The 26,714-nt window shown below is 43.6% G+C and overlaps 1 protein-coding gene across 3 annotated transcripts in view; it reads right to left on the bottom strand.

The window, feature by feature from the left end:
* LOC110493334 (vascular cell adhesion protein 1) overlaps window positions 1-24,618 on the bottom strand; it is a 64,241-nt gene extending 39,623 nt beyond the window's left edge. Inside the window, exons 1-5 of one of the 3 annotated variants that reach the window (XM_036942158.1) lie at window positions 24,442-24,618; window positions 20,610-20,778; window positions 20,251-20,330; window positions 19,805-20,152; window positions 19,336-19,593 (exon numbers count right to left, since the gene is read on the bottom strand). In XM_036942158.1, the coding sequence (XP_036798053.1) occupies window positions 19,336-19,593; window positions 19,805-20,152; window positions 20,251-20,330; window positions 20,610-20,778; window positions 24,442-24,613 (1,027 nt within the window). In that variant the 5' untranslated portion in view covers window positions 24,614-24,618. The remainder of the gene's footprint in view (window positions 1-19,335; window positions 19,594-19,804; window positions 20,153-20,250; window positions 20,331-20,609; window positions 20,779-24,441) is intronic. The other 2 variants (XM_036942156.1, XM_036942157.1) reach the window with 2 other exon arrangements.
* Window positions 24,619-26,714: the final 2,096 nt, after the last annotated feature.

The following is a 26,714-nucleotide window of genomic DNA, read 5'->3' as shown; positions in this document are numbered from 1 at the left end:
AGCAGGTTACTTACCCAAATTACTTTAGTTTCTGTGTTTTTTTAATCATAGTTCTACACTGAGTTTACCAAAACCCAGCAGCGTTGCAGTTCTTGACATGAACCGGTGCGTCTGGCTCCTACTAACATACCCTGTTCAAAAGCCACTTAAATAGATTTGCCCATTCACCCTCTGAATGGCACACATACACAATCCATGTCTCTAATATCTCAAGGCTTTAAACATCCTTCTTTATCCTGTCCTCCCCTCCCTTCATCTACACTGACTGAAGTGGATTTAACAAGTGACATCAATAAGGGATCATAGATTTCACCTGGTCAGTCAATGTCATGGAAAGAGCAGGTGTTCCTAATGTTTTGTACACTCGGTGTAGAGAAGAGTAGAACATACTCAGTCTACATATATCCTACAGTTTTATAGACCGGTTATATATGGGAAAGAGCAGGTGTTCCTAATGTTTTGTACACTCAGTGTAGAGAAGAGTAGAATATACTCAGTCTATATATATCCTACAGTTTTATAGACCGGGTTACATTTGGGAAAGAGCAGGTGTTCCTACAGTTTTATAGACCGGTTACATATGGGAAAGAGCAGGTGTTCCTAATGTTTTGTACACTCAGTGTAGAGAAGAGTAGAATATACTCAGTCTATATATATCCTACAGTTGTATAGACTGGTTATATATGGGAAAGAGCAGGTGTTCCTACAGTTTTATAGACCGGGTTACATTTGGGAAAGAGCAGGTGTTCCTAATGTTTTGTACACTCAGTGTAGAGAGGAGTAGAACATACTCAGTCTATATATATCCTACAGTTTTATAGACTGGTTATATATGGGAAAGAGCAGGTGTTCCTAATGTTTTGTACACTCAGTGTAGAGAGGAGTAGAACATACTCAGTCTATATATATCCTACAGTTTTATAGACTGGTTATATATGGGAAAGAGCAGGTGTTCCTACAGTTTTATAGACCGGGTTACATTTGGGAAAGAGCAGGTGTTCCTAATGTTTTGTACACTCAGTGTAGAGAAGAGTAGAATATACTCAGTCTATATATATCCTACAGTTTTATAGACCGGGTTACATTTGGGAAAGAGCAGGTGTTCCTAATGTTTTGTACACTCGGTGTATGTGGACAAAACGTATTGGGACAGGGACACATGTTCAGTTGTTTTGGCTCTGTACTTCAGCACTTTGGATTAACGACTACGAGGTTAAACTGCAAACTGTCAGCTTTAATTTGGTGAACCAGGGACACATGTTCAGTTGTTTTGGCTCTGTACTTCAGCACTTTGGATTAACGACTACGAGGTTAAACTGCAAACTGTCAGCTTTAATTTGGTGAACCAGGGGCACATGTTCAGTTGTTTTGGCTCTGTACTTCAGCACTTTGGATTAACGACTACGAGGTTAAACTGCAAACTGTCAGCTTTAATTTGGTGAACCGTTTAGAAATTATAGCACTTTTTTTTTTTACAAAGTATCCCCCTTTTTATAGGACCAAAAGAATTGGGACAAATTCACCTATATGTGTACTTTATGTAAAGTAGTGTATAGTTATGTATATGTGTATTAAAGTAGTAAATATTTGGTCCCATATTCCGAGTACCAGATGATCACATAAAGCTTATGACTCTACAATCTTGTTGGATATATTTGCTGTTTGTTTTGGTTGTTTCAGATGATGTCGTGCCCAATAGAAATCAGTGGTAAATAATGTGTTGCTTTAGAGTCTCTTTTATTGTAAATAAGAATATAATATGTTTCTAAACATGTCTACATTCATGTGGACGGTACCATGATTGTGGAAAGTGAGAAAGTTACAGACCCACAAATATCATACCCTCAAGACATGCTAACCTCTCACCATTACAATAACAGGGGAGGTTAGCATTTTAAATCATACCTCCAAGACATGCTAACCTCTCACCATTACAATAACAGGGGAGGTTAGCATTTTAAATCATACCTCCAAGACATGCTAACCTCTCACCATTACAATAACAGGGGAGGTTAGCATTTTATATCATACCTCCAAGACATGCTAACCTCTCACCATTACAATAACAGGGGAGGTTAGCATTTTATATCATATGCCTCCAAAACATGCTAACCTCTCACCATTACAATAACAGGGGAGGTTAACATTTTAAATCATACCTCCAAGACATGCTAACCTCTCACCATTACAATAACAGGGGAGGTTAGCATTTTAAATCATACCTCCAAGACATGCTAACCTCTCACCATTACAATAACAGGGGAGGTTAGCATTTTATATCATATGCCTCCAAAACATGCTAACCTCTCACCATTACAATAACAGGGGAGGTTAGCATTTTATATCATATGCCTCCAAGACATGCTAACCTCTCACCATTACAATAACAGGGGAGGTTAGCATTTTATATCATATACCCCCGATACATGCTAACCTCTCACCATTACAATAACAGGGGAGGTTAACATTTTAAATCATACCTCCAAGACATGCTAACCTCTCACCATTACAATAACAGGGGAGGTTAGCATTTTAAATCATACCTCCAAGACATGCTAACCTCTCACCATTACAATAACAGGGGAGGTTAGCATTTTAAATCATACCTCCAAAACATGCTAACCTCTCACCATTACAATAACAGGGGAGGTTAGCATTATTGGGCGGTATGATATTTGTGTGCCAGAGAGCTAAACAGAACTGAGGAAGTTGATTAGATCTGAACACACACAACATTCCTGAACTACCTCTCTGTAATGTCAGCCCTCCTCCTCCTCTTATACTTGTTCCAAATGGCACACTATTCCCTATATAGTGCACTACGTTTGACCAGTGGCCTTGCACCACATCGGGAATAGGGTGCTGTTTGGGACTTATATTCCAGGAGTTTATAATGTCTCTGTTAATGGTGCATTCAAGTAGTGTTCAGTCAGATTCTCAGATGTACCTCTCCCTCCCTCTGCCCTCTCTATCTCCCTCTCTTCGCCCTCTCTATCTCCCTCTGCCCTCCCTCCCTCCATCTGCCCTCTCTCCCTCCCTCTCTACATCCCTCCCTCCATCCCTCACTCCCTCTGCCCTCTCTCCCTCCCTCCCTCAATCCCTCTGCCCTCTCTCCTCTAACTTTTTCAAGCTCACTCTCTACCTCTTCCTTCTTTTTCACTCATCCAGCTCCCCCCGACTCTGAGTGGTACGTGTTTACTCAGAGGAAGGGAGAGTTTCTTATCAGAAGGGAAATACAAACACACACACACACACAGAGTTTCTATCCATCAGAAACAACAGGACTGCTGCTGCTGGGAGAGGAGAGGCAGAGTGAGGCATGAAACAGACAAAGTTAAAGCTCTGGTTTTAAAGTAGTATGTAGGGAATAGGGAGCCATTTGGGACATGAACACCCTTGGCCTTTGTACTGGCTACCCTTTGTACTGGCTACCCTTGGTACTGACAACCCTTGGTACTGACTACCCTTGGTACTGACTACCCTTGGCCTTGGTACTGACTACCCTTGGTACTGACTACCCTTGGCCTTGGTACTGACTACCCTTGGTACTGACTATCCTTGACCTTGGTACAGACAATCCGTGGCCTTGTTACTAACTAAGCTTGGACTTGGTACTGACTACCCTTGGTACTGACTACCCTTGGCCTTGCTACTGACTAAGCTTGGACTTGGTACTGACTACCCTTGGTACTGACTACCCTTGGCCTTGGTACTGACAATCCTTGGCCTTGGCACTTGTTACCCTTGGCCTTGGTACTGACTACCCTTGGTACTGACTACCCTTGGCCTTGGTACTGACTACCCTTGGTACTGACTACCCTTGGCCTTGGTACTGACTACCCTTGGTACTGACTACCCTTGGCCTTGGTACTGACTACCCTTGGCCTTGGTACTGACTACCCTTGGCCTTGGTACTGACTACCCTTGGTACTGACTACCCTTGGCCTTGGCACCTATTACCCTTGGCCTTGGTACTGACTACCCTTGGCCTTGGTACTGACTACCCTTGGCCTTGGTACTGACTACCCTTGGCCTTGGTACTGACTACCCTTGGCCTTGGTACTGACTACCCTTGGTACTGACTACCATTGGCCTTGGTACTGACTACCCTTGGCCTTGGTACTGACTACCCTTGGCCTTGGTACTGACTACCCTTGGTACTGACTACCCTTGGCCTTGGCACCTATTACCCTTGGCATTGGTACTGACTACCCTTGGTACTGTCTACCCTTGGTACTGACTACCCTTGGCATTGGTACTGACTACCCTTGGTACTGACTACCCTTGGTACTGACTACCCTTGGTACTGACTACCCACTTAACCAAAAAAACTCAAAAGCGTATTCTACAAATCAAAACATATTCTAGATTATTCAAAGTTCCCCCCTTTGCCTTGATGATAGCATGTGTGTGTGTGTATATATACAGTGGGGCAAAAAAGTATTTAGTCAGCCACCAATTGTGCAAGTTCTCCCACTTAAAAAGATGAGAGAGGCCTGTAATTAGTACTGCAGCTAAGAGGCCTGTAACACTTCAACTATGACAGACAAAATGAGAAGAAAAAATATCCAGAAAATCACATTGTAGGATTTTTTAATGAATTTATTTGCAAATTATGGTGGAAAATAAGGATTTGGTCAATAACAAAAGTTTATCTCAATACTTTGTTATATACCCTTTGTTGGCAATTACAGAGGCCAAACGTTTTCTGTAAGTCTTCACAAGGTTTTCAAACACTGTTGCTTGTATTTTGGCCCATTCCTCCATGCAGATCTCCTCTAGAGCAGTGATGTTTTGGGGCTGTTGCTGGGCAACACGGACTTTCAACTCCCTCCAAAGATTTTCTATGGGGTTGAGATCTGGAGACTGGCTAGGCCACTCCAGGACCTTGAAATTCTTCTTACGAAGCCACTCCTTCGTTGCCCGGGCGGTGTGTTTGGGATCATTGTCATACTGAAAGACCCAGCCACGTTTCATCTTCAAGGCCCTTGCTGATGGAAGGAGGTTTTCACTCAAAATCTCACGACACATGGCCCCATTCATTCTTTCCTTTACACGGATCAGTCGTCCTGGTCCCTTTGCAGAAAAACAGCCCCAAAGCATGATGTTTCCACCCCCATGCTTCACAGTAGGTATGGTGTTCTTTGGATGCAACTCAGCATTCTTTGTCCTCCAAACACGACGAGTTGAGTTTTTACCAAAAAGTTTTATTTTGGTTTCATCTGACATTCTCCCAATCTTCTTCTGGATCATCCAAATGCTCTCTAGCAAACTTCAGACGGGCCTGGACATGTACTGGCTTAAGCAGAGGGACACGTCTGGCACTGCAGGATTTGAGTCCCTTGCGGCGTAGTGTGTTACTGATGGTAGGCTTTGTTACTTTGGTCCCAGCTCTCTGCAGGTCATTCACTAGGTCTCCCCGTGCGGTTCTGGGATTTTTGCTCACCGTTCTTGTGATCATTTTGACCCCGCAGGGTGAGATCTTGCGTGGAGTCCCAGATCGTGGGAGATTATCAGTGGTCTTGTATGTCTTCCATTTCCTAATAATTGCTCCCACAGTTGATTTCTTCAAACCAAGCTGCTTACCTATTGCAGATTCAGTCTTCCCAGCCTGGTGCAGGTCTATCGTGCCTCTAGCCGATCAAAACATGAAGAAAAAAAACACAATTCTCTTAGACGAGATCCTAGAAATAAACAGTTTTGTCACCATCTAGTGGCCGATCTTTGTAATTACCAGACCAGAAATCATCATTCTAAATCGCACGCCTTTGCAGGTTGTCAACAAGGCAATTCTGCTCCTCCGAAACAGTCTGTGGTCAAAAAGGTGAGTTCAATGCGAAATGCTCATCAGATGTCCAGAGATGCATAGTATCGCCACTTAAAATTCATGTTGCTTATATTTAACATGGGTTGTTAAGTGATGCAAACCACACATTTTATGATTAAGCAATAAGGCCCGAGGGTGTGTGGTATATGGCCAATATACCACAGCTGAGGGCTGTTCTTAATGCATAACCCAACGCAGAGTGCCTGGATAAATCAAATGTTATTTGTCACATGCGCCAAAATCCAACAGGTATATAGACTTACAGTGAAATGCTTACTGACAAGCCCTTAACCAACAATGCCTTTTTAAGAAGAATAAGTGCTAAGAAAAATATTTACTATTTACTAAAAATATTTACTAAAATAAACTGAAGTAAAAAATAAACAAAACATTTAAATAAATAAAAGAAGAAGATAGAACACAGCCCGTAGCCGTGGTATATTGGCCATATATCACACACCCTGGGACGCTTTATTGCTGTTACAAACTGATTACCAACATAATTAGCGCAGTAAAAATAAATGTTTTGTCATACCTTTGGTATACGGTCTGATATACCACGGCTGTCAGCCAATCAGCAATCAGGGCTCGAACCACCCACTTTTTAATGCTTTATATATAATAACATCGCAACACTAATAAAAATATTATTCTATAACAAATGTGTTTTCCGAATTGTATGGTTTACGACAATTAACATATATAATGCCAAACATCCCCTTTAACTGTGAATCCCTTTGATTTATTTATATTAACATATATAATACCAAACATCCCCTTTAACTGTGCATCCCTCTGATTTATATATATTAACATATATAATGCCAAACATCCCCTTTAACTGTGAATCTCCCTGATTTATTTATATTAACATATATAATACCAAACATCCCCTTTAAGTGAATCTCCCTGATTTATTTATATTAACATATATAATGCCAAACATCCCCTTTAACTGTGAATCTCCCTGATTTATTTATATTAACATATATAATGCCAAACATCCCCTTTAACTGTGAATCTCCCTGATTTATTTATATTAACATATATAATACCAAACATCCCCTTTAAGTGAATCTCACTGATTTATTTATATTAACATATATAATACCAAACATCCCCTTTAAGTGAATCTCCCTGATTTATTTATATTAACATATATAATACCAAACATCCCCTTTAACTGTGAATCTCACTGATTTATTTATATTAACATATATAATACCAAACATCCCCTTTAAGTGAATCTCCCTGATTTATTTATATTAACATATATAATGCCAAACATCCCCTTTAACTGTGAATCTCCCTGATTTATTTATATTAACATATATAATGCCAAACATCCCCTTTAACTGTGAATCTCCCTGATTTATTTATATTAACATATATAATGCCAAACATCCCCTTTAACTGTGAATCCCTCTGATTTATTTTGCGGACGGAACAAACAAATGCGCCTAATTGTAGCCTAAGACTTGCCTACCAGGACATACTTGATGCTACGATGTGAAATGTCGAAAAAGGTTGCAGTGTGACAGCATTTTATTAGGGATGACGCCAAAGAAGTGGAATGGAAACTCTTCAAACAGCGGCCTGCTTATCAAAGATTGACAACGAATATGACAGACCACTTAAACAGTTAGTTGGACTACTGTGTTTCAATAGTAACATGTTAAAACATGGACAGGTTTTATACACAGAGACGAGATAAACAGAGACAAACAGAGACGAGATAAACAGAGAGAAACAGAGACGAGATAAACAGAGAGAAACAGAGACGAGATAAACAGAGTCGGGATAAACAGAGACAAACAGAGACGAGATAAACAGAGAGAAGCAGAGAGAAACAGAGACGAGATAAACAGAGAGAAACAGAGACGAGATAAACAGAGAGAAACAGAGACGTGATAAACAGAGTCGGGATAAACAGAGAGAAGCAGAGAGAAACAGAGACGAGATAAACAGAGAGAAACAGAGACGTGATAAACAGAGAGAAACAGAGACGAGATAAACAGAGAGAAACAGAGACGAGATAAACAGAGAGAAACAGAGACGTGATAAACAGAGAGAAACAGAGACGAGATAAACAGAGAGAAACAGAGACGAGATAAACAGAGAGAAACAGAGACGAGATAAACAGAGTCGGGATAAACAGAGACAAACAGAGACAAACAGAGACAAACAGAGACAGCAGAGCTGCAGTACTGCTAATAGCAGTAAGACACACAGCAGAGCTACAGTACTGCTAATAGCAGAGAGACATACAGCAGAGCTACAGTACTGCTAATAGCAGAGAGACACACAGCAGAGCTGCAGTACTGCTAATAGCAGAGAGACACACAGCAGAGCTACAGTACTGCTAATAGCAGAGAGACACACAGCAGAGCTGCAGTACTGCTAATAGCAGAGAGACACACAGCAGAGCTACAGTACTGCTAATAGCAGTAAGACACACAGCAGAGCTGCAGTACTGCTAATAGCAGAGAGACACACAGCAGAGCTGCAGTATTGCTAATAGCAGTAAGACATACAGCAGAGCTGCAGTACTGCTAATAGCAGAGAGACACACAGCAGAGCTGCAGTACTGCTAATAGCAGAGAGACACACAGCAGAGCTGCAGTACTGCTAATAGCAGAGAGACACACAGCAGAGCGGCAGTACTGCTAATAGCAGAGAGACACACAGCAGAGCTGCAGTACTGCTAATAGCAGTAAGACATACAGCAGAGCTGCAGTACTGCTAATAGCAGTAAGACACACAGCAGAGCTGCAGTACTGCTAATAGCAGTAAGACACACAGCAGAGCTGCAGTACTGCTAATAGCAGAGAGACACACAGCAGAGCTGCAGTACTGCTAATAGCAGTAAGACACACAGCAGAGCTGCAGTACTGCTAATAGCAGAGAGACACACAGCAGAGCTGCAGTACTGCTAATAGCAGTAAGACACACAGCAGAGCTGCAGTACTGCTAATAGCAGAGAGACACACAGCAGAGCTGCAGTACTGCTAATAGCAGTAAGACACACAGCAGAGCTGCAGTACTGCTAATAGCAGAGAGACACACAGCAGAGCTGCAGTATTGCTAATAGCAGTAAGACATACAGCAGAGCTGCAGTACTGCTAATAGCAGTAAGACACACAGCAGAGCTGCAGTACTGCTAATAGCAGAGAGACACACAGCAGAGCTGCAGTACTGCTAATAGCAGAGAGACACACAGCAGAGCTGCAGTACTGCTAATAGCAGAGAGACACACAGCAGAGCGGCAGTACTGCTAATAGCAGAGAGACACACAGCAGAGCTGCAGTACTGCTAATAGCAGTAAGACATACAGCAGAGCTGCAGTACAGCTAATAGCAGTAAGACATACAGCAGAGCTGCAGTACTGCTAATAGCAGTAAGACATACAGCAGAGCTGCAGTACTGCTAATAGCAGAGAGACACACAGCAGAGCGGCAGTACTGCTAATAGCAGAGAGACACACAGCAGAGCTGCAGTACTGCTAATAGCAGAGAGACATACAGCAGAGCTGCAGTACTGCTAATAGCAGTAAAACACACAGCAGAGCTGCAGTACTGCTAATAGCAGAGAGACACACAGCAGAGCTGCAGTACTGCTAATAGCAGAGAGACACACAGCAGAGCTGCAGTATTGCTAATAGCAGAGAGACATACAGCAGAGCTGCAGTACTGCTAATAGCAGAGAGACACACAGCAGAGCTGCAGTACTGCTAATAGCAGAGAGACACACAGCAGAGCGGCAGTACTGCTAATAGCAGAGAGACATACAGCAGAGCTGCAGTACTGCTAATAGCAGAGAGACACACAGCAGAGCTGCAGTACTGCTAATAGCAGAGAGACACACAGCAGAGCGGCAGTACTGCTAATAGCAGTAAGACACACAGCAGAGCTGCAGTACTGCTAATAGCAGTAAGACATACAGCAGAGCTGCAGTACTGCTAATAGCAGTAAGACACACAGCAGAGCTGCAGTACAGCTAATAGCAGTAAGACATACAGCAGAGCTGCAGTACTGCTAATAGCAGTAAGACATACAGCAGAGCTGCAGTACTGCTAATAGCAGAGAGACACACAGCAGAGCGGCAGTACTGCTAATAGCAGAGAGACACACAGCAGAGCGGCAGTACTGCTAATAGCAGAGAGACACACAGCAGAGCGGCAGTACTGCTAATAGCAGAGAGACACACAGCAGAGCGGCAGTACTGCTAATAGCAGAGAGACACACAGCAGAGCGGCAGTACTGCTAATAGCAGAGAGACACACAGCAGAGCGGCAGTACTGCTAATAGCAGAGAGACACACAGCAGAGCGGCAGTACTGCTAATAGCAGAGAGACACACAGCAGAGCGGCAGTACTGCTAATAGCAGAGAGACACACAGCAGAGCGGCAGTACTGCTAATAGCAGAGAGACACACAGCAGAGCGGCAGTACTGCTAATAGCAGAGAGACACACAGCAGAGCGGCAGTACTGCTAATAGCAGAGAGACACACAGCAGAGCGGCAGTACTGCTAATAGCAGAGAGACACACAGCAGAGCGGCAGTACTGCTAATAGCAGAGAGACACACAGCAGAGCGGCAGTACTGCTAATAGCAGAATATCAATAAAAGTAAAAAGGAAGTTGTGTTCTTTTGTAACATGTTTAATATTATATCATTGGTTAATCGTTACCCAGGAGACGGAGTTGATAGCCAATCAGTAATACCACATACATGGGCTTAGTAACCATGTTTAATATTATATCATTGGTTAATCGTTACCCAGGAGACGGAGTTGATAGCCAATCAGTAATACCACATACATGGGCTTAGTAACCATGTTTAATATTATATAATTGGTTAATCGTTACCCAGGAGACGGAGTTGATAGCCAATCAGTAATACCACATACATGGGCTTAGTAACCATGTTTAATATTATATCATTGGTTAATCGTTACCCAGGAGACGGAGTTGATAGCCAATCAGTAATACCACATACATGGGCTTAGTAACCATGTTTAATATTATATCATTGGTTAATCGTTACCCAGGAGACGGAGTTGATAGCCAATCAGTAATACCACATACATGGGCTTAGTAACCATGTTTAATATTATATCATTGGTTAATCGTTACCCAGGAGACGGAGTTGATAGCCAATCAGTAATACCACATACATGGGCTTAGTAACCATGTTTAATATTATATCATTGGTTAATCGTTACCCAGGAGACGGAGTTGATAGCCAATCAGTAATACCACATACATGGGCTTAGTAACCATGTTTAATATTATATCATTGGTTAATCGTTACCCAGGAGATGGAGTTGATAGCCAATCAGTAATACCACATACATGGGCTTAGTAACCATGTTTAATATTATATAATTGGTTAATCGTTACCCAGGAGACGGAGTTGATAGCCAATCAGTAATACCACATACATGGGCTTAGTAACCATGTTTAATATTATATCATTGGTTAATCGTTACCCAGGAGACGGAGTTGATAGCCAATCAGTAATACCACATACATGGACTTAGTAACCATGTTTAATATTATATCATTGGTTAATCGTTACCCAGGAGATGGAGTTGATAGCCAATCAGTAATACCACATACATGGTCTTGGTAACCATGTTTAACAGCCATCAAGTGTGTTTGTGTTCCGAATTACGACCCATTTCATCGAGGTGGATTTATGATAGTTCGTACTGTTCTGGTAAGTATGACCTAACTGTTACTTCTGATTTCCTTGGTCACTGTTCCTCATCTATCACACACACACACACACACACACACACACACACACACACACACACACACACACACACACACACACACACACACACACACACACACACACACACACACACACACACACACACACACACACACACACACACACACACACACACACACACACACACACGGTTTCTGCTATTACATCCTGTGAATTGCGCCCTTCTCATTACACACACTCACAGTTTCTGCTGTTACATCCGGTGAACTCTGCCCTCATTTCTTTCCTCTCCTCCCCAGTTAAGACCGAGACTATGAACAACAGTGAGACTGACTAACACAGTCAGCAACACAGGACTAACACAGTCAGCAACACAGGACTAACACAGTCAACAACACAGGACTAACACAGTCAGCAACACAGGACTAACACAGTCAGCAACACAGGACTAACACAGTCAGCAACACAGGACTAACACAGTCAGCAACACAGGACTAACACAGTCAGCAACACAGGACTAACACAGTCAACAACACAGGACTAACACAGTCAGCAACACAGGACTAACACAGTCAGCAACACAGGACTAACACAGTCAACAACACAGGACTAACACAGTCAGCAACACAGGACTAACACAGTCAGCAACACAGGACTAACACAGTCAACAACACAGGACTAACACAGTCAGCAACACAGGACTAACACAGTCAACAACACAGGACTAACACAGTCAGCAACACAGGACTAACACAGTCAGCAACACAGGACTAACACAGTCAACAGGGCTAACACAGTCAGCAACACAGGACTAACACTGTCAGCAACACAGGACTGACACAGTCAGCAACACAGGACCAACACAGTCAGCAAAACAGGACTAACACAGTCAGCAACACAGGACTAACACAGTCAGCAACACAGGACTAACACAGTCAGCAACACAGGTCTAACACAGTCAGCAACACAGGACTAACACAGTCAGCAACACAGGACAGCCATGCAGGCAAAGGGAACACAACACACAGTTTCAGCTGTTATATAGTGGATCCTCTGTCCCTCTCATTACAGACACAGAGTTTCAGCTGTTATATAGTGGATCCTCTGTCCCTCTCATTACAGACACACAGTTTCAGCTGTTATATAGTGGATCCTCTGTCCCTCTCATTACAGACACACAGTTTCAGCTGTTATATAGTGGATCCTCTGTCCCTCTCATTACAGACACACAGTTTCAGCTGTTATATAGTGGATCCTCTGTCCCTCTCATTACAGACACACAGTTTCAGCCATTACATCCTATGAACTCTGTCCCTCTCATTACAAACACACAGTTTCAGCTGTTATATAGTGGATCCTCTGTCCCTCTCATTACAGACACAGAGTTTCAGCTGTTATATAGTGGATCCTCTGTCCCTCTCATTACAGACACACAGTTTCAGCTGTTATATAGTGGATCCTCTGTCTCTCTCATTACAGACACAGAGTTTCAGCTGTTATATAGTGGATCCTCTGTCCCTCTCATTACAGACACACAGTTTCAGCTGTTATATAGTGGATCCTCTGTCCCTCTCATTACAGACACAGTTTCAGCTGTTATATAGTGGATCCTCTGTCCCTCTCATTACAGACACACAGTTTCAGCTGTCATATAGTGGATCCTCTGTCCCATACATTACAGACACACAGTTTCAGCTGTTATATAGTGGATCCTCTGTCCCTCTCATTACAGACACACAGTTTCAGCTGTTATATAGTGGATCCTCTGTCCCTCTCATTACAGACACACAGTTTCAGCTGTTATATAGTGGATCCTCTGTCCCTCTCATTACAGACACAGTTTCAGCTGTTATATAGTGGATCCTCTGTCCCTCTCATTACAGACACAGAGTTTCAGCTGTTATATAGTGGATCCTCTGTCCCTCTCATTACAGACACACAGTTTCAGCTGTTATATAGTGGATCCTCTGTCCCTCTCATTACAGACACAGAGTTTCAGCTGTTATATAGTGGATCCTCTGTCCCTCTCATTACAGACACACAGTTTCAGCTGTTATATAGTGGATCCTCTGTCCCTCTCATTACAGACACACAGTTTCAGCTGTTATATAGTGGATCCTCTGTCCCTCTCATTACAGACACAGAGTTTCAGCTGTTATATAGTGGATCCTCTGTCCCTCTCATTACAGACACACAGTTTCAGCTGTTATATAGTGGATCCTCTGTCCCTCTCATTACAGACACACAGTTTCAGCTGTTATATAGTGGATCCTCTGTCCCTCTCATTACAGACACACAGTTTCAGCTGTTATATAGTGGATCCTCTGTCCCTTTCATTACAGACACACAGTTTCAGCTGTTATATAGTGGATCCTCTGTCCCTCTCATTACAGACACACAGTTTCAGCTGTTATATCCTATGAACTCTGCCCCTCTCACCTCTCTCCTCCCCAGTCAAGGCCGTCCTCTCCCCCCCAGTTAAGGCCGTCCTCTCCTCCCCAGTTAAGGCCGAGCCTATGATCTCTGCCCCTCTCATCTCTCTCCTCCCCAGTTAAGGACGAGCCTATGAACTCTGCCCCTCTCACCTCTCTCCTCCCCAGTTAAGGACGAGCCTATGAACTCTGCCCCTCTCACCTCTCTCCTCCCCAGTTAAGGCCTATGAACTCTGCCCCTCTCACCTCTCTCCTCCCCAGTTAAGGACGAGCCTATGAACTCTGCCCCTCTCACCTCTCTCCTCCCCAGTTAAGGCCTATGAACTCTGCCCCTCTCACCTCTCTCCTCCCCAGTTAAGGCCGAGCCTATGAACTCTGCCCCTTGCAGAGTGTGTGTGTTACAGTGACGTCTGGTAAGGCCCCTACAGCAGAGTGTGTGTTACAGCAGAGTGTGTGTTACAGTGACGTCTGGTAAGCCCCTACAGCAGAGTGTGTGTTACAGTGATGTCTTGTAAGGCCCTACAGCAGAGTGTGTGTTACACAGCAGAGTGTGTGTTACAGTGACGTCTGGTAAGGCCCTACAGCAGAGTGCGTGTTACAGTGACGTCTGGTAAGGCCCTACAGCAGAGTGCGTGTTACAGTGACGTCTGGTAAGGCCCTACAGCAGAGTGTGTGTTACAGTGACGTCTGGTAAGGCCCTACAGCAGAGTGTGTGTTACAGCAGAGTGTGTGTTACAGTGACGTCTGGTAAGGCCCTACAGCAGAGTGTGTGTTACAGCAGAGTGTGTGTTACAGTGATGTCTGATAAGGACCTACAGCAGAGTGTGTGTTACAGCAGAGTGTGTGTTACAGTGACATCTGGTAAGGCCCTACAGCAGAGTGTGTGTTACAGTGATGTCTGGTAAGGCCCCTACAGCAGAGTGTGTGTGTTACACAGCAGAGTGTGTGTTACCCAGCAGAGTGTGTGTTACATTGACGTCTTGTAAGGCCCTACAGCAGAGTGTGTGTTACAGTGATGTCTGGTAAGGCCCCTACAGCAGAGAGTGTGTGTTACACAGCAGAGTGTGTGTTACACAGCAGAGTGTGTGTTACCCAGCAGAGTGTGTGTTACATTGACGTCTGGTAAGGCCCTACAGCAGAGTGTGTGTTACATTGATGTCTTGTAAGGCCCCTACAGCAGAGTGTGTGTGTTACAGCAGAGTGTGTGTTACACAGCAGAGTGTGTGTTACAGTGACGTCTGGTAAGGCCCCTACAGCAGAGTGTGTGTTACAGTGACGTCTGGTAAGGCCCTACAGCAGAGTGTGTGTTACAGCAGAGTGTGTGTTACAGTGACGTCTGGTAAGGCCCCTACAGCAGAGTGTGTGTTACACAGCAGAGTGTGTGTTACAGTGATGTCTGGTAAGGCCCTACAGCAGAGTGTGTGTTACATTGATGTCTGGTAAGGCCCCTACAGCAGAGTGTGTGTGTTACAGTGACGTCTGGTAAGGCCCTACAGCAGAGTGTGTGTTACAGTGATGTCTGGTAAGGCCCTACAGCAGAGTGTGTGTTACAGTGACGTCTGGTAAGGCCCCTACAGCAGAGTGTGTGTTACATTGATGTCTGGTAAGGCCCCTACAGCAGAGTGTGTGTGTTACAGTGACGTCTGGTAAGGCCCTACAGCAGAGTGTGTGTTACAGTGACGTCTGGTAAGGCCCTACAGCAGAGTGTGTGTTACAGTGACGTCTGGTAAGGCCCTACAGCAGAGTGTGTGTTACATTGATGTCTTGTAAGGCCCCTACAGCAGAGTGTGTGTTACAGCAGAGTGTGTGTGTTACAGCAGAGTGTGTGTTACAGCAGAGTGCGTGTTACAGTGACGTCTGGTAAGGCCCTACAGCAGAGTGTGTGTTACAGTGACGTCTGGTAAGGCCCCTACAGCAGAGTGTGTGTTACAGTGATGTCTTGTAAGGCCCTACAGCAGAGTGTGTGTTACAGTGATGTCTGGTAAGGCCCCTACAGCAGAGTGTGTGTGTTACAGCAGAGTGTGTGTTACACAGCAGAGTGTGTGTTACACAGCAGAGTGTGTGTTACATTGACATCTTGTAAGCCCCTACAGCAGAGTGTGTGTTACATTGATGTCTTGTAAGGCCCCTACAGCAGAGTGTGTGTGTTACACAGCAGAGTGTGTGTTACAGTGACGTCTGGTAAGGCCCCTACAGCAGAGTGTGTGTGTTACACAGCAGAGTGTGTGTTACAGTGACGTCTGGTAAGGCCCCTACAGCAGAGTGTGTGTTACACAGCAGAGTGTGTGTTACAGTGACGTCTGGTAAGGCCCTACAGCAGAGTGTGTGTTACAGTGACGTCTGGTAAGGCCCCTACAGCAGAGTGTGTGTTACAGTGATGTCTTGTAAGGCCCTACAGCAGAGTGTGTGTGTTACAGCAGAGTGTGTGTTACACAGCAGAGTGTGTGTTACAGCAGAGTGTGTGTTACAGTGATGTCTTGTAAGGCCCTACAGCAGAGTGTGTGTTACAGTGATGTCTGGTAAGGCCCCTACAGCAGAGTGTGTGTGTTACAGCAGAGTGTGTGTTACACAGCAGAGTGTGTGTTACACAGCAGAGTGTGTGTTACAGTGACGTCTGGTAAGGCCCCCACAGCAGAGTGTGTGTTACAGTGACGTCTGGTAAGGCCCCCACAGCAGAGTGTGTGTTACAGCAGAGTGTGTGTTACAGAACAGTGTGTGTTACAGCAGAGTGTGTGTTACAGCAGAGTCTGTGTTACAGCAGAGTGTGTGTTACAGCAGTGTGTGTTCATGTGCACATGGCCCCAGTAATGGCTGCAATGGGATCAATGGAACACGTTGTTTTACCGTTGAATCGATAAGAACTCTTAAAAGCTTCGCCACCTACATCACAACATCGTGTAAATGTTTCACGGAATCGACAAAATGTATCATTTAATACAGTCGAAACCTTTACAAATTAGACGCTCTGAAATGAAAGCAACTGCCTACAATGAACATTCGGATTAGAATAATATACAATGTCTGATCTCGCAAACAATGTAATATGATTAGTAGGTGTAATCTAGAGTCAAAGATGCCCTGCTATTGACACACTAGTGCAGAACAACATCCCCACCTGGAACAAGGTCATTCGTATATTATTAACAAAAGTCTAATTACATTGTATGTTATCTGACACCATAACTTAATAAGGAAATGTGAAATGAAGTATTACGTGTCATAGCTGACGAAGATCACGAATGGTCAGAGATAGTGAAAGAAAAGGCAGGCAATAACACTGTAAAATGAATTAAATCCATGATATATATACACATATAGAAACCATGGAAACCATGGAATAGTAGGTGTGTCCTACTATTGGCACAGCATCATAGTTGATGTCTTCACTGTTATTCTACAATGTAGAAAATTAGTACGAATAAAGAAAAACCCTTTAAATGTGTAGGTGGATCCAAACGGTTGATTTTAAGGCAAAATCATAAAGTTACAAGGTAATATTATCAAAAGTATTGTTGTCATGGTTATCAATCAATAAATAATAAATACAAAATCATCAATAGTTAGCAGAAAGTGGACAGACAGCCACCAATCACAGTGGGAGGGATTTTGAAGAAGAAAAAAATAAAAGCAGATGTATTCAGCCAATCAGTGGGTTCAGGAAGTGGTCTTAAAGCCAATGAATGAGTTGGAGGAGCAGCACAGCCACCAAGGCCCTTCCAGCAGTCTGACAGGAAGCTCCTGAGGAGGGAAACAGACGTTTAGGCTGAGTTTATACAGGCAACACAGTTCTGATCATTTGCCAATAATTTGGCATGTCTGATATAGGGTTGGAGATAAAAACCTACAGGAGGGTAGCTCTCCAGGATGCTCTATGTTAGCAGTATGTGGGGGGGGGGGGGGGGGGGGGGGGGGATTATTCACAATTCAACTATAGAATAGACACATCGTATAGTCATGAGGTCAGAGTTGACCTGCTCTATGTTAGCAGTATGTGGGGGGGGGGGGGGGGGGGGATTATTCACAATTCAACTATAGAATAGACACATCGTATAGTCATGAGGTCAGAGTTGACCTGCTCTATGTTAGCAGTATGTGGGGACACACACACACACACACACACACACACACACACACACACACACACACACACACACACATCGTATAGTCATGAGGTCAGAGTTGACCTGCTCTATGTTAGCAGTATGTGGGGGGGGGGGGGGGGGGACACATCGTATAGTCATGAGGTCAGAGTTGACCTGCTCTATGTTAGCAGTATGTGGGGGGGGGGGGACACATCGTATCATGAGCTGTGTCAGGTTTCAAAAAACATAAACACTTGTATGGAGTAAAATACCAATGATTATGTGAAAGGTCATGTCACATTGGAGCGATTGGGCTTCTCTTCGGAGTTAGTGTTTCTATGTGGTGATGCTCCTCTTCAGTTCCAAAGAGGAGCTTTTCATTACAAGGAGAGCGCGGTCACAGAGGTAATAGGAGAGCTTTTCATTACAAGGAGAGCGCGGTCACAGAGGTAATAGGAGAGCTTTTCATTACAAGGAGAGCGCGGTCACAGAGGTAATAGGAGAGCTTTTCATTACAAGGAGAGCGCGGTCACAGAGGTAATAGGAGAGCTTTTCATTACAAGGAGAGCGCGGTCACAGAGGTAATAGGAGAGCTTTTCATTACAAGGAGAGCGCGGTCACAGAGGTAATAGGAACGCTTTTCATTACAAGGAGAGCGCGGTCACAGAGGTAATAGGAACGCTTTTCATTACAAGGAGAGCGCGGTCACAGAGGTAATAGGAGAGCTTTTCATTACAAGGAGAGCGCGGTCACAGAGGTAATAGGAACGCTTTTCATTACAAGGAGAGCGCGGTCACAGAGGTAATAGGAGAGCGCGGTCACAGAGGTAATAGGAGAGCTTTTCATTACAAGGAGAGCGCGGTCACAGAGGTAATAGGAACGCTTTTCATTACAAGGAGAGCGCGGTCACAGAGGTAATAGGAACGCTTTTCATTACAAGGAGAGCGCGGTCACAGAGGTAATAGGAGAGCGCGGTCACAGAGGTAATAGGAGAGCTTGTCATTACACCATGCGTGAATTCTATTGTTTAATTTGTAATATATATTTTTTCCATAACAGGACCTTCTCGACAGACCAAGACCGATGGACGACCGAATCTGTCAACCTACCAACCAACCTACCTACCAACCAACCAAACGATCAACCAACTAACCTAACAACCAATCAAACAATCTTCCAACTTGCCAACCATTCAATCTACCAAACAATCAACCAATCTTTCAACAAACCAACCAATCATCCATCCGTCTCACCTGTGACCTCCACGTTAACAGTACAGGTGCTGTTTCCCAGGGGGTTGATGGCGATGCAGGTGTACTCTCCAGAGTGAGACTTGGCCATGTTGGTGATGGTCACTACGGATCTCTCTTCCATGGTGTTGGGGTCGGCTTGGGGGAGCAACCAATTGTAGGAGGGGGCAGGGTTACCATTTGCACTACAGTTAAGTGATAGGGTGTTGCCCTCCGTGATGGTCATGGAGAAACATCCAGGACTAGTGATCTGAGGCTTGTCTTGGGGGGGACAGTGAGTGAGTGAGTGAGTGAGTGAGAGAGAGAGAGAGAAACAAGTTGATTAATGAGAGATAAAGAGAGATGAGAAACAAGTTGATTAATGAGAGAAAATGAAGTGAAAACAACATCAGTCAACGTCATGACTCGTCTGGTATTTAATTAACTAACGGATATACTAAATGTGTGTAGACAGAGAACCAGAAGGACTCACAGTGCACGTTGATGTTGAGGCGGTTTGAGTCCATTACAGGAGGAGGTTGGGGTCCCTCTGGTCCCAGATCCAACATGGCTGAACACAACAACTGGGCCCTGGCATCATCTCTACCAGGGGTGAAGTGCAGGGTGTAGGTCCCATTCTCTGGTGTCTTGATGTTGTCCTTGGATTTATGTTGTGTGTCTAATTCTGTCTGTTCACCAGTGGCACTGACTTTGAAGAAGGTCACCCTGAGTCTCCCAATAGGAGCAATGTTCTGGACAAGACACTGTAGCAGGTACTGATGCCCCTCAACCATCGGATCAGGGTACTTCCTGTAGCTGATGGAGACACTGTCTGGAAGCTCTGTGGAGGAATGGAAACACACAGTGATTAACAGTGCAGAGCCATAGTAAGAATACATTCAGAAACACCAGAGAAGATAAGAGAGAGATGTCACTCACTATAAACTGTGATGTCCAGCTGTTTCAGACACTGGCCTCCGTCTGTGAAGCACTTAGGGTTGTTCTCCCAGTCAGTCAAACTGTCAAATCAAATGGAATATTTAAACTGCATTTAAATTAAATCAATGAAAATAAAAAAACAGAAGTCAACACAAGAGATGAATAAATGTATAAAATAACAGTAAAACCTTCATTAAAGACCATCGAAGCCACATAACAGTAAAACCTTCATTAAAGACCATCGAAGCCACATAACAGTAAAACCAATCATTAAAGACCATCGAAGCCTCATAACAGTAAAGTCAAACTATAAAGGTGTTTTAAAAGTCTCAGCTGTGTAACAAGTCTGCCTCTCTTACCTGTCCACCCTCCAGTTTAGGATCTTCACCTCCTTGTCTGTTAGACCAACCCCTCCCTGGGTGGATTCCCAGCCCATCTCTACAGGGGTATCTGAGCTGCAGTTAGAGGAGGCTGGGTCTCCATACTTCACCACCAGCCTGGCAGGACTGATCACCGGGCACTCAGCATCTGGAAGACCAAGGTCAAGTGAAAACTTTATTGTTCTGTCATTGTTGATTTTATTGTTCAAACCAAACGGGACGATATTATTGTCTAATGTTTATCCATCTGTATGTTAATCAACTACATATTACACTCCATAACCCAGAAGTTGCCACACACACACACACACACACACACGAAGAACAACATGCACACGCATACAGACATACCGCACACACTAGTGATGCACGTGTTGACTCATAGGGTCATCAAATTGTGTGTGGCTGAAGGGCGGGTTGAGTGGGTTAAAACAAGAGGAAGTATAGCTTAAATAAATCTATAAATGTATAATTATTGTGTAATTTATTCAGGCTAAATTGAGTTTTTTCTTTCATTATTTTAGGCTATCTGGTATTAGTGTATAAACCTAAACGTTAGAGCTTAACTGCACGCTCGCCAAATAGCCGAAACGGACAATCGCCAAATGATGCTTTTGGCAGCAAAAGTTAACGTCAATCCACGGAGGGCAAAAAGGGACATTGTCGACGTTGAATTCAATAAGACGAAATGCTGCGAAGGGAAAGTTGAAAACAAAGAGAAAGGAGAGACAGAAAAGTAACGTTTGGAAAAGAAGTGGTAAAACGAGATGATTGGGAGGTCATATATAAATTCGACAGTCACAAGACGGGACTTAAAATAGGGGCTATGGCACATCAAGGGAACTGCAGCCTTCTGTTCAGGTGTATTACATGGAGATAGGGGACTATGGCACATCAAGGGAACTGCAGCCTTCTGTTCAGGTGTATTACATGGAGATAGGGACTATGGCACATCAAGGGAACTGCATCCTTCTGTTCAGGTGTATTACATGGAGATAGGGACTATGGCACATCAAGGGAACTGCAGCCTTCTGTTCAGATGTATTACATGGAGATAGGGGACTATGGCACATCAAGGGAACTACAGCCTTCTGTTCAGATGTATTACATGGAGATAGGGGGCTATGGCACATCAAGGGAACTACAGCCTTCTGTTCAGATGTATTACATGGAGATAGGGGACTATGGCACATCAAGGGAACTGCAGCCTTCTGTTCAGGTGTATTACATGGAGATAGGGACTATGGCACATCAAGGGAACTGCATCCTTCTGTTCAGGTGTATTACATGGAGATAGGGACTATGGCACATCAAGGGAACTGCATCCTTCTGTTCAGGTGTATTACATGGAGATAGGGGACTATGGCACATCAAGGGAACTGCAGCCTTCTATTCAGATGTATTACATGGAGATAGGGGACTATGGCACATCAAGGGAACTGCATCCTTCTGTTCAGGTGTATTACATGGAGATAGGGGACTATGGCACATCAAGGGAACTGCATCCTTCTGTTCAGGTGTATTACATGGAGATAGGGGACTATGGCACATCAAGGGAACTGCAGCCTTCTGTTCAGGTGTATTACATGGAGATAGGGGACTATGGCACATCAAGGGAACTGCAGCCTTCTGTTCAGATGTATTACATGGAGATAGGGACTATGGCACATCAAGGGAACTACAGCCTTCTGTTCAGATGTATTACATGGAGATAGGGACTATGGCACATCAAGGGAACTGCAGCCTTCTGTTCAGGTGTATTACATGGAGATAGGGGACTATGGCACATCAAGGGAACTGCATCCTTCTGTTCAGGTGTATTACATGGAGATAGGGACTATGGCACATCAAGGGAACTGCATCCTTCTGTTCAGGTGTATTACATGGAGATAGGGACTATGGCACATCAAGGGAACTGCATCCTTCTGTTCAGGTGTATTACATGGAGATAGGGGACTATGGCACATCAAGGGAACTGCAGCCTTCTGTTCAGATGTATTACATGGAGATAGGGGACTATGGCACATCAAGGGAACTGCATCCTTCTGTTCAGGTGTATTACATGGAGATAGGGGACTATGGCACATCAAGGGAACTGCATCCTTCTGTTCAGGTGTATTACATGGAGATAGGGGACTATGGCACATCAAGGGAACTGCAGCCTTCTGTTCAGGTGTATTACATGGAGATAGGGGACTATGGCACATCAAGGGAACTGCAGCCTTCTGTTCAGATGTATTACATGGAGATAGGGACTGTGGCACATCAAGGGAACTACAGCCTTCTGTTCAGGTGTATTACATGGAGATAGGGGACTATGGCACATCAAGGGAACTACAGCCTTCTGTTCAGGTGTATTACATGGAGATAGGGACTATGGCACATCAAGGGAACTGCAGCCTTCTGTTCAGATGTATTACATGGAGATAGGGACTATGGCACATCAAGGGAACTGCAGCCTTCTGTTCAGGTGTATTACATGGAGATAGGGACTGTGGCACATCAAGGGAACTACAGCCTTCTGTTCAGGTGTATTACATGGAGATAGGGACTATGGCACATCAAGGGAACTACAGCCTTCTGTTCAGATGTATTACATGGAGATAGGGACTATGGCACATCAAGGGAACTGCAGCCTTCTGTTCAGATGTATTACATGGAGATAGGGACTGTGGCACATCAAGGGAACTGCAGCCTTCTGTTCAGATGTATTACATGGAGATAGGGACTGTGGCACATCAAGGGAACTGCAGCCTTCTGTTCAGATGTATTCATATAGCCATAATATGAACTCTTGCAGAACTAAGCATGTCTTGCAGTAAAATGATACACCAAATGTAGACAACATGTGGACTTGGGAACAGGAGCGGAGAAATATGAATTCTTTATTTCTGCCTACTTGAGAGAATACAAAGCTCAGTTTGATACCATCTGTAGAGGTGCCGTCTTCATCATTAAACACCATAAAACCTGATAGTATTTCAACCGCATAAAAACCGAACTGCAATCTCATCAGAAACATATTGGGTTTCATTTTCACAGCTTTCTTTCTCCTTTACAGCCGGTCAAACTGATGTCATTTGGACATTTTGCACAGAAAATCTTTTCCGTTTTTGTTTTTGTTGCGTCATTGTATTTTCTCGCCGGTCCCTAAACGTCTTCGCTCTGCGTAAGATGACAGAGAGAACTTTACGGATGTCAACTAGATTGAAACGTTCATTCTATCGATCTATTACATTATTATGTTGATCAAGTGGTTTATTTAGTATTCTAGGTCAACATATAATGACAAAGGAGAAGCTACATGCATCTAATTATATAATAGTCGACTAACAAATAGCCTACCAAAATGTAGGAAATTATCATTTATATCTAAATCAGGTTTTTTTAAAAACTACTCCCCCTGTCAAAAAAAAACGTTCCGCTCTCTTTGACTGTAGCCTATCGCATATTTTCTATATTAGCGGGTTAGGGTTGGGTGCGGCCCTCAGATTTTCACTTTATCACATCTAGTCGGGTTGTTGTGGATGGGTTATTAGCAATTCTGTGCGGGTGAACAAACAGCTGACCTGAGCACCACTAACACATGGAATTTAGTACGTCATTGAACCATGGCAGGAGAGAGGATGTATTCCTAAGGAATTCAACCATTCACTGTCAGTCATTAGTTATCTAAAATACTTGAAATCAAATGCGCAGTACCAACATTTGTTTAAGGAAACAAAACAGAAAAAAAATACCTAAACTATTAAACTCAACTTAATTCCGCACTCGTCACAGAGTTGTGGAATTAGACAGAAGTCTAACTTACCGGTGAAGTCACAATACAGAGACAATGATGAAATAAGTAGGCCAATTAAAATCTCCATTTTCCATCTAACTAACAACGGACGTCCCTCGGTGAAGTATTCCGCTATTCTGTTAGACGAGTTGAAGAAATGCGCTCGTTCTGCTTTGCAGAAGACCGTTGAAAGTGAAAGCATTCTTTACTGGAAAACGCCCCAACGACCCCTCCTCTTCCTCCTCTTCCTCCTCTCTCTCTCTCTCTCTCCCCGAGTCTTCTATTATCTACAGTAGTGGTATTCATAGTCGGGGTCACGAACTCGAGGGAGAACTGCAGTGCACTCGCCCAAAGCATAAATAAGAGTATAGATTAGTGTATGGGACAATAGGAGAGGATAGAGGGTATAGACAGGAGGGCAGATATATCAACCAGTCAACCAACATCTGCATTGTCACACACATAAATCTGTCATTGACACTGGCGTCCTATCTGAGAGAGAGAGAGAGAGAGAGAGAATTAAGGACAGTAGTCTATAATGGAGTGTTGTTTAGGTTAGAGGTGTCACTTTAATCAAACAGTAACAGTGACCCAGATCAGGACAGTAGTCTATAATGGAGTGTTGTTTAGGTTAGAGGTGTCACTTTAATCAAACAGTAACAGTGACCCAGATCAGGACAGTAGTCTATAATGGAGTGTTGTTTAGGTTAGAGGTGTCACTTTAATCAAACAGTAACAGTGACCCAGATCAGGACAGTAGTCTATAATGGAGTGTTGTTTAGGTTAGAGGTGTCCCTTTAATCAAACAGTAACAGTGACCCAGATCAGGACAGTAGTCTATAATGGAGTGTTGTTTAGGTTAGGTGTCTTTCATCAAACAGTAACAGTGACCCAGATCAGGACAGTAGTCTATAATGGAGTGTTGTTTAGGTTAGAGGTGTCACTTTAATCAAACAGTAACAGTGACCCAGATCAGGACAGTAGTCTATAATGGAGTGTTGTTTAGATTAGAGGTGTCACTTTAATCAAACAGAACCAGAATGAAAGAATCATTGGTGTTTCTCACTCTGAAACCCCTGAAAAACACATTCTATTGATATATTCTCATATTCCCTGATCAATTAAGTTTGCGGTGTCTCCATGGTAGCGGTCATGTTTGTCCAGTCGCCGGGGAGCTAAACAGAGGAAGTGAATATGCAGGGCAGGAAGTTGACTAGATCCGACAGAGAGAAAGAAAATGTGCAGTCTTCCTAACAGCCTTACAATGGCTTTGAGCAAGAAATTGAACATCCCGAACCAAGGTGCATTTGGTGGCAGCAAGCATTGTAGACCAAGCTAAAGAGTACATCCAGCTTATAGTAAACACTCAAAATGAAGTCTTTCGAACAGACTTACAAAGAGGATACATGTCACAGACACAACACATTGACTGTCAGGAGTTAAATGGACTTGACGTGTGGAAAGTCATTGTGGGAAGGTTTAGAAAACTAAGACAGGAACACAGTTGTCTACTGTGAAGTTAACGTGAATGTGCTTCATATTATAATATAAGGAGGCCTATATATCCTCATGTGTGTGTTCTGCTGTAGTCTACATTGATTGAAGTTATATTCTGATATTGTGATATTTGTTCTACTGTTACATTGATTTGTTGTAAGGCCCACAGCAGTGTGTGTTCTGCTGTAGTCTACATTGATTGAAGTTATATTCTGATATTGTGATATTTGTCCTACTGTTACATTGATGTGTTGTAAGGCCCACAGCTGAGTGTGTTCTGCTGTAGTCTACATTGATTGAAGTTATATTCTGATATTGTGATATTTGTCCTACTGTTACATTGATGTGTTGTAAGGCCCACAGCTGAGTGTGTTCTGCTGTAGTCTACATTGATTGAAGTTATATTCTGATATTGTGATATTTGTCCTACTGTTACATTGATGTGTTGTAAGGCCCACAGCTGAGTGTGTGTTCATGTGGCCCTTGTTCTGCAATAACGTCTAAACATGTTGCTCAACATTGAGGTCTCGAAATGTAGGCTCTAAGAAATTCAGACTTGTTTAAGCCCCACAGCTAAACTCGAGTAGGTTGGCATACTATAGGCCCCTCAAACTCAACTCTGGATCTTGAAGCCAGTTCCACTGTACTTTAAAAAAAATTGTTCCCTTCTAATCAGGGAATGATTTACACCTGGGACACCTGGTGTGCGCAATCAATTATCAGGTAGAACAGAAAACCAGCAGGCTCCGGACCTCGTAGGGTCAGAGTTGACTACCCCTGGTATAGGCTATGCGTATGACGGGTGT

Source organism: Oncorhynchus mykiss, chromosome 13 (genome assembly GCF_013265735.2).
Source record: "Oncorhynchus mykiss isolate Arlee chromosome 13, USDA_OmykA_1.1, whole genome shotgun sequence".
NCBI lineage: Eukaryota > Metazoa > Chordata > Actinopteri > Salmoniformes > Salmonidae > Oncorhynchus > Oncorhynchus mykiss.
The sequence above is the reverse complement of the archived record's forward strand: the minus strand, read 5'-3'. Positions and strand labels throughout refer to the sequence as shown.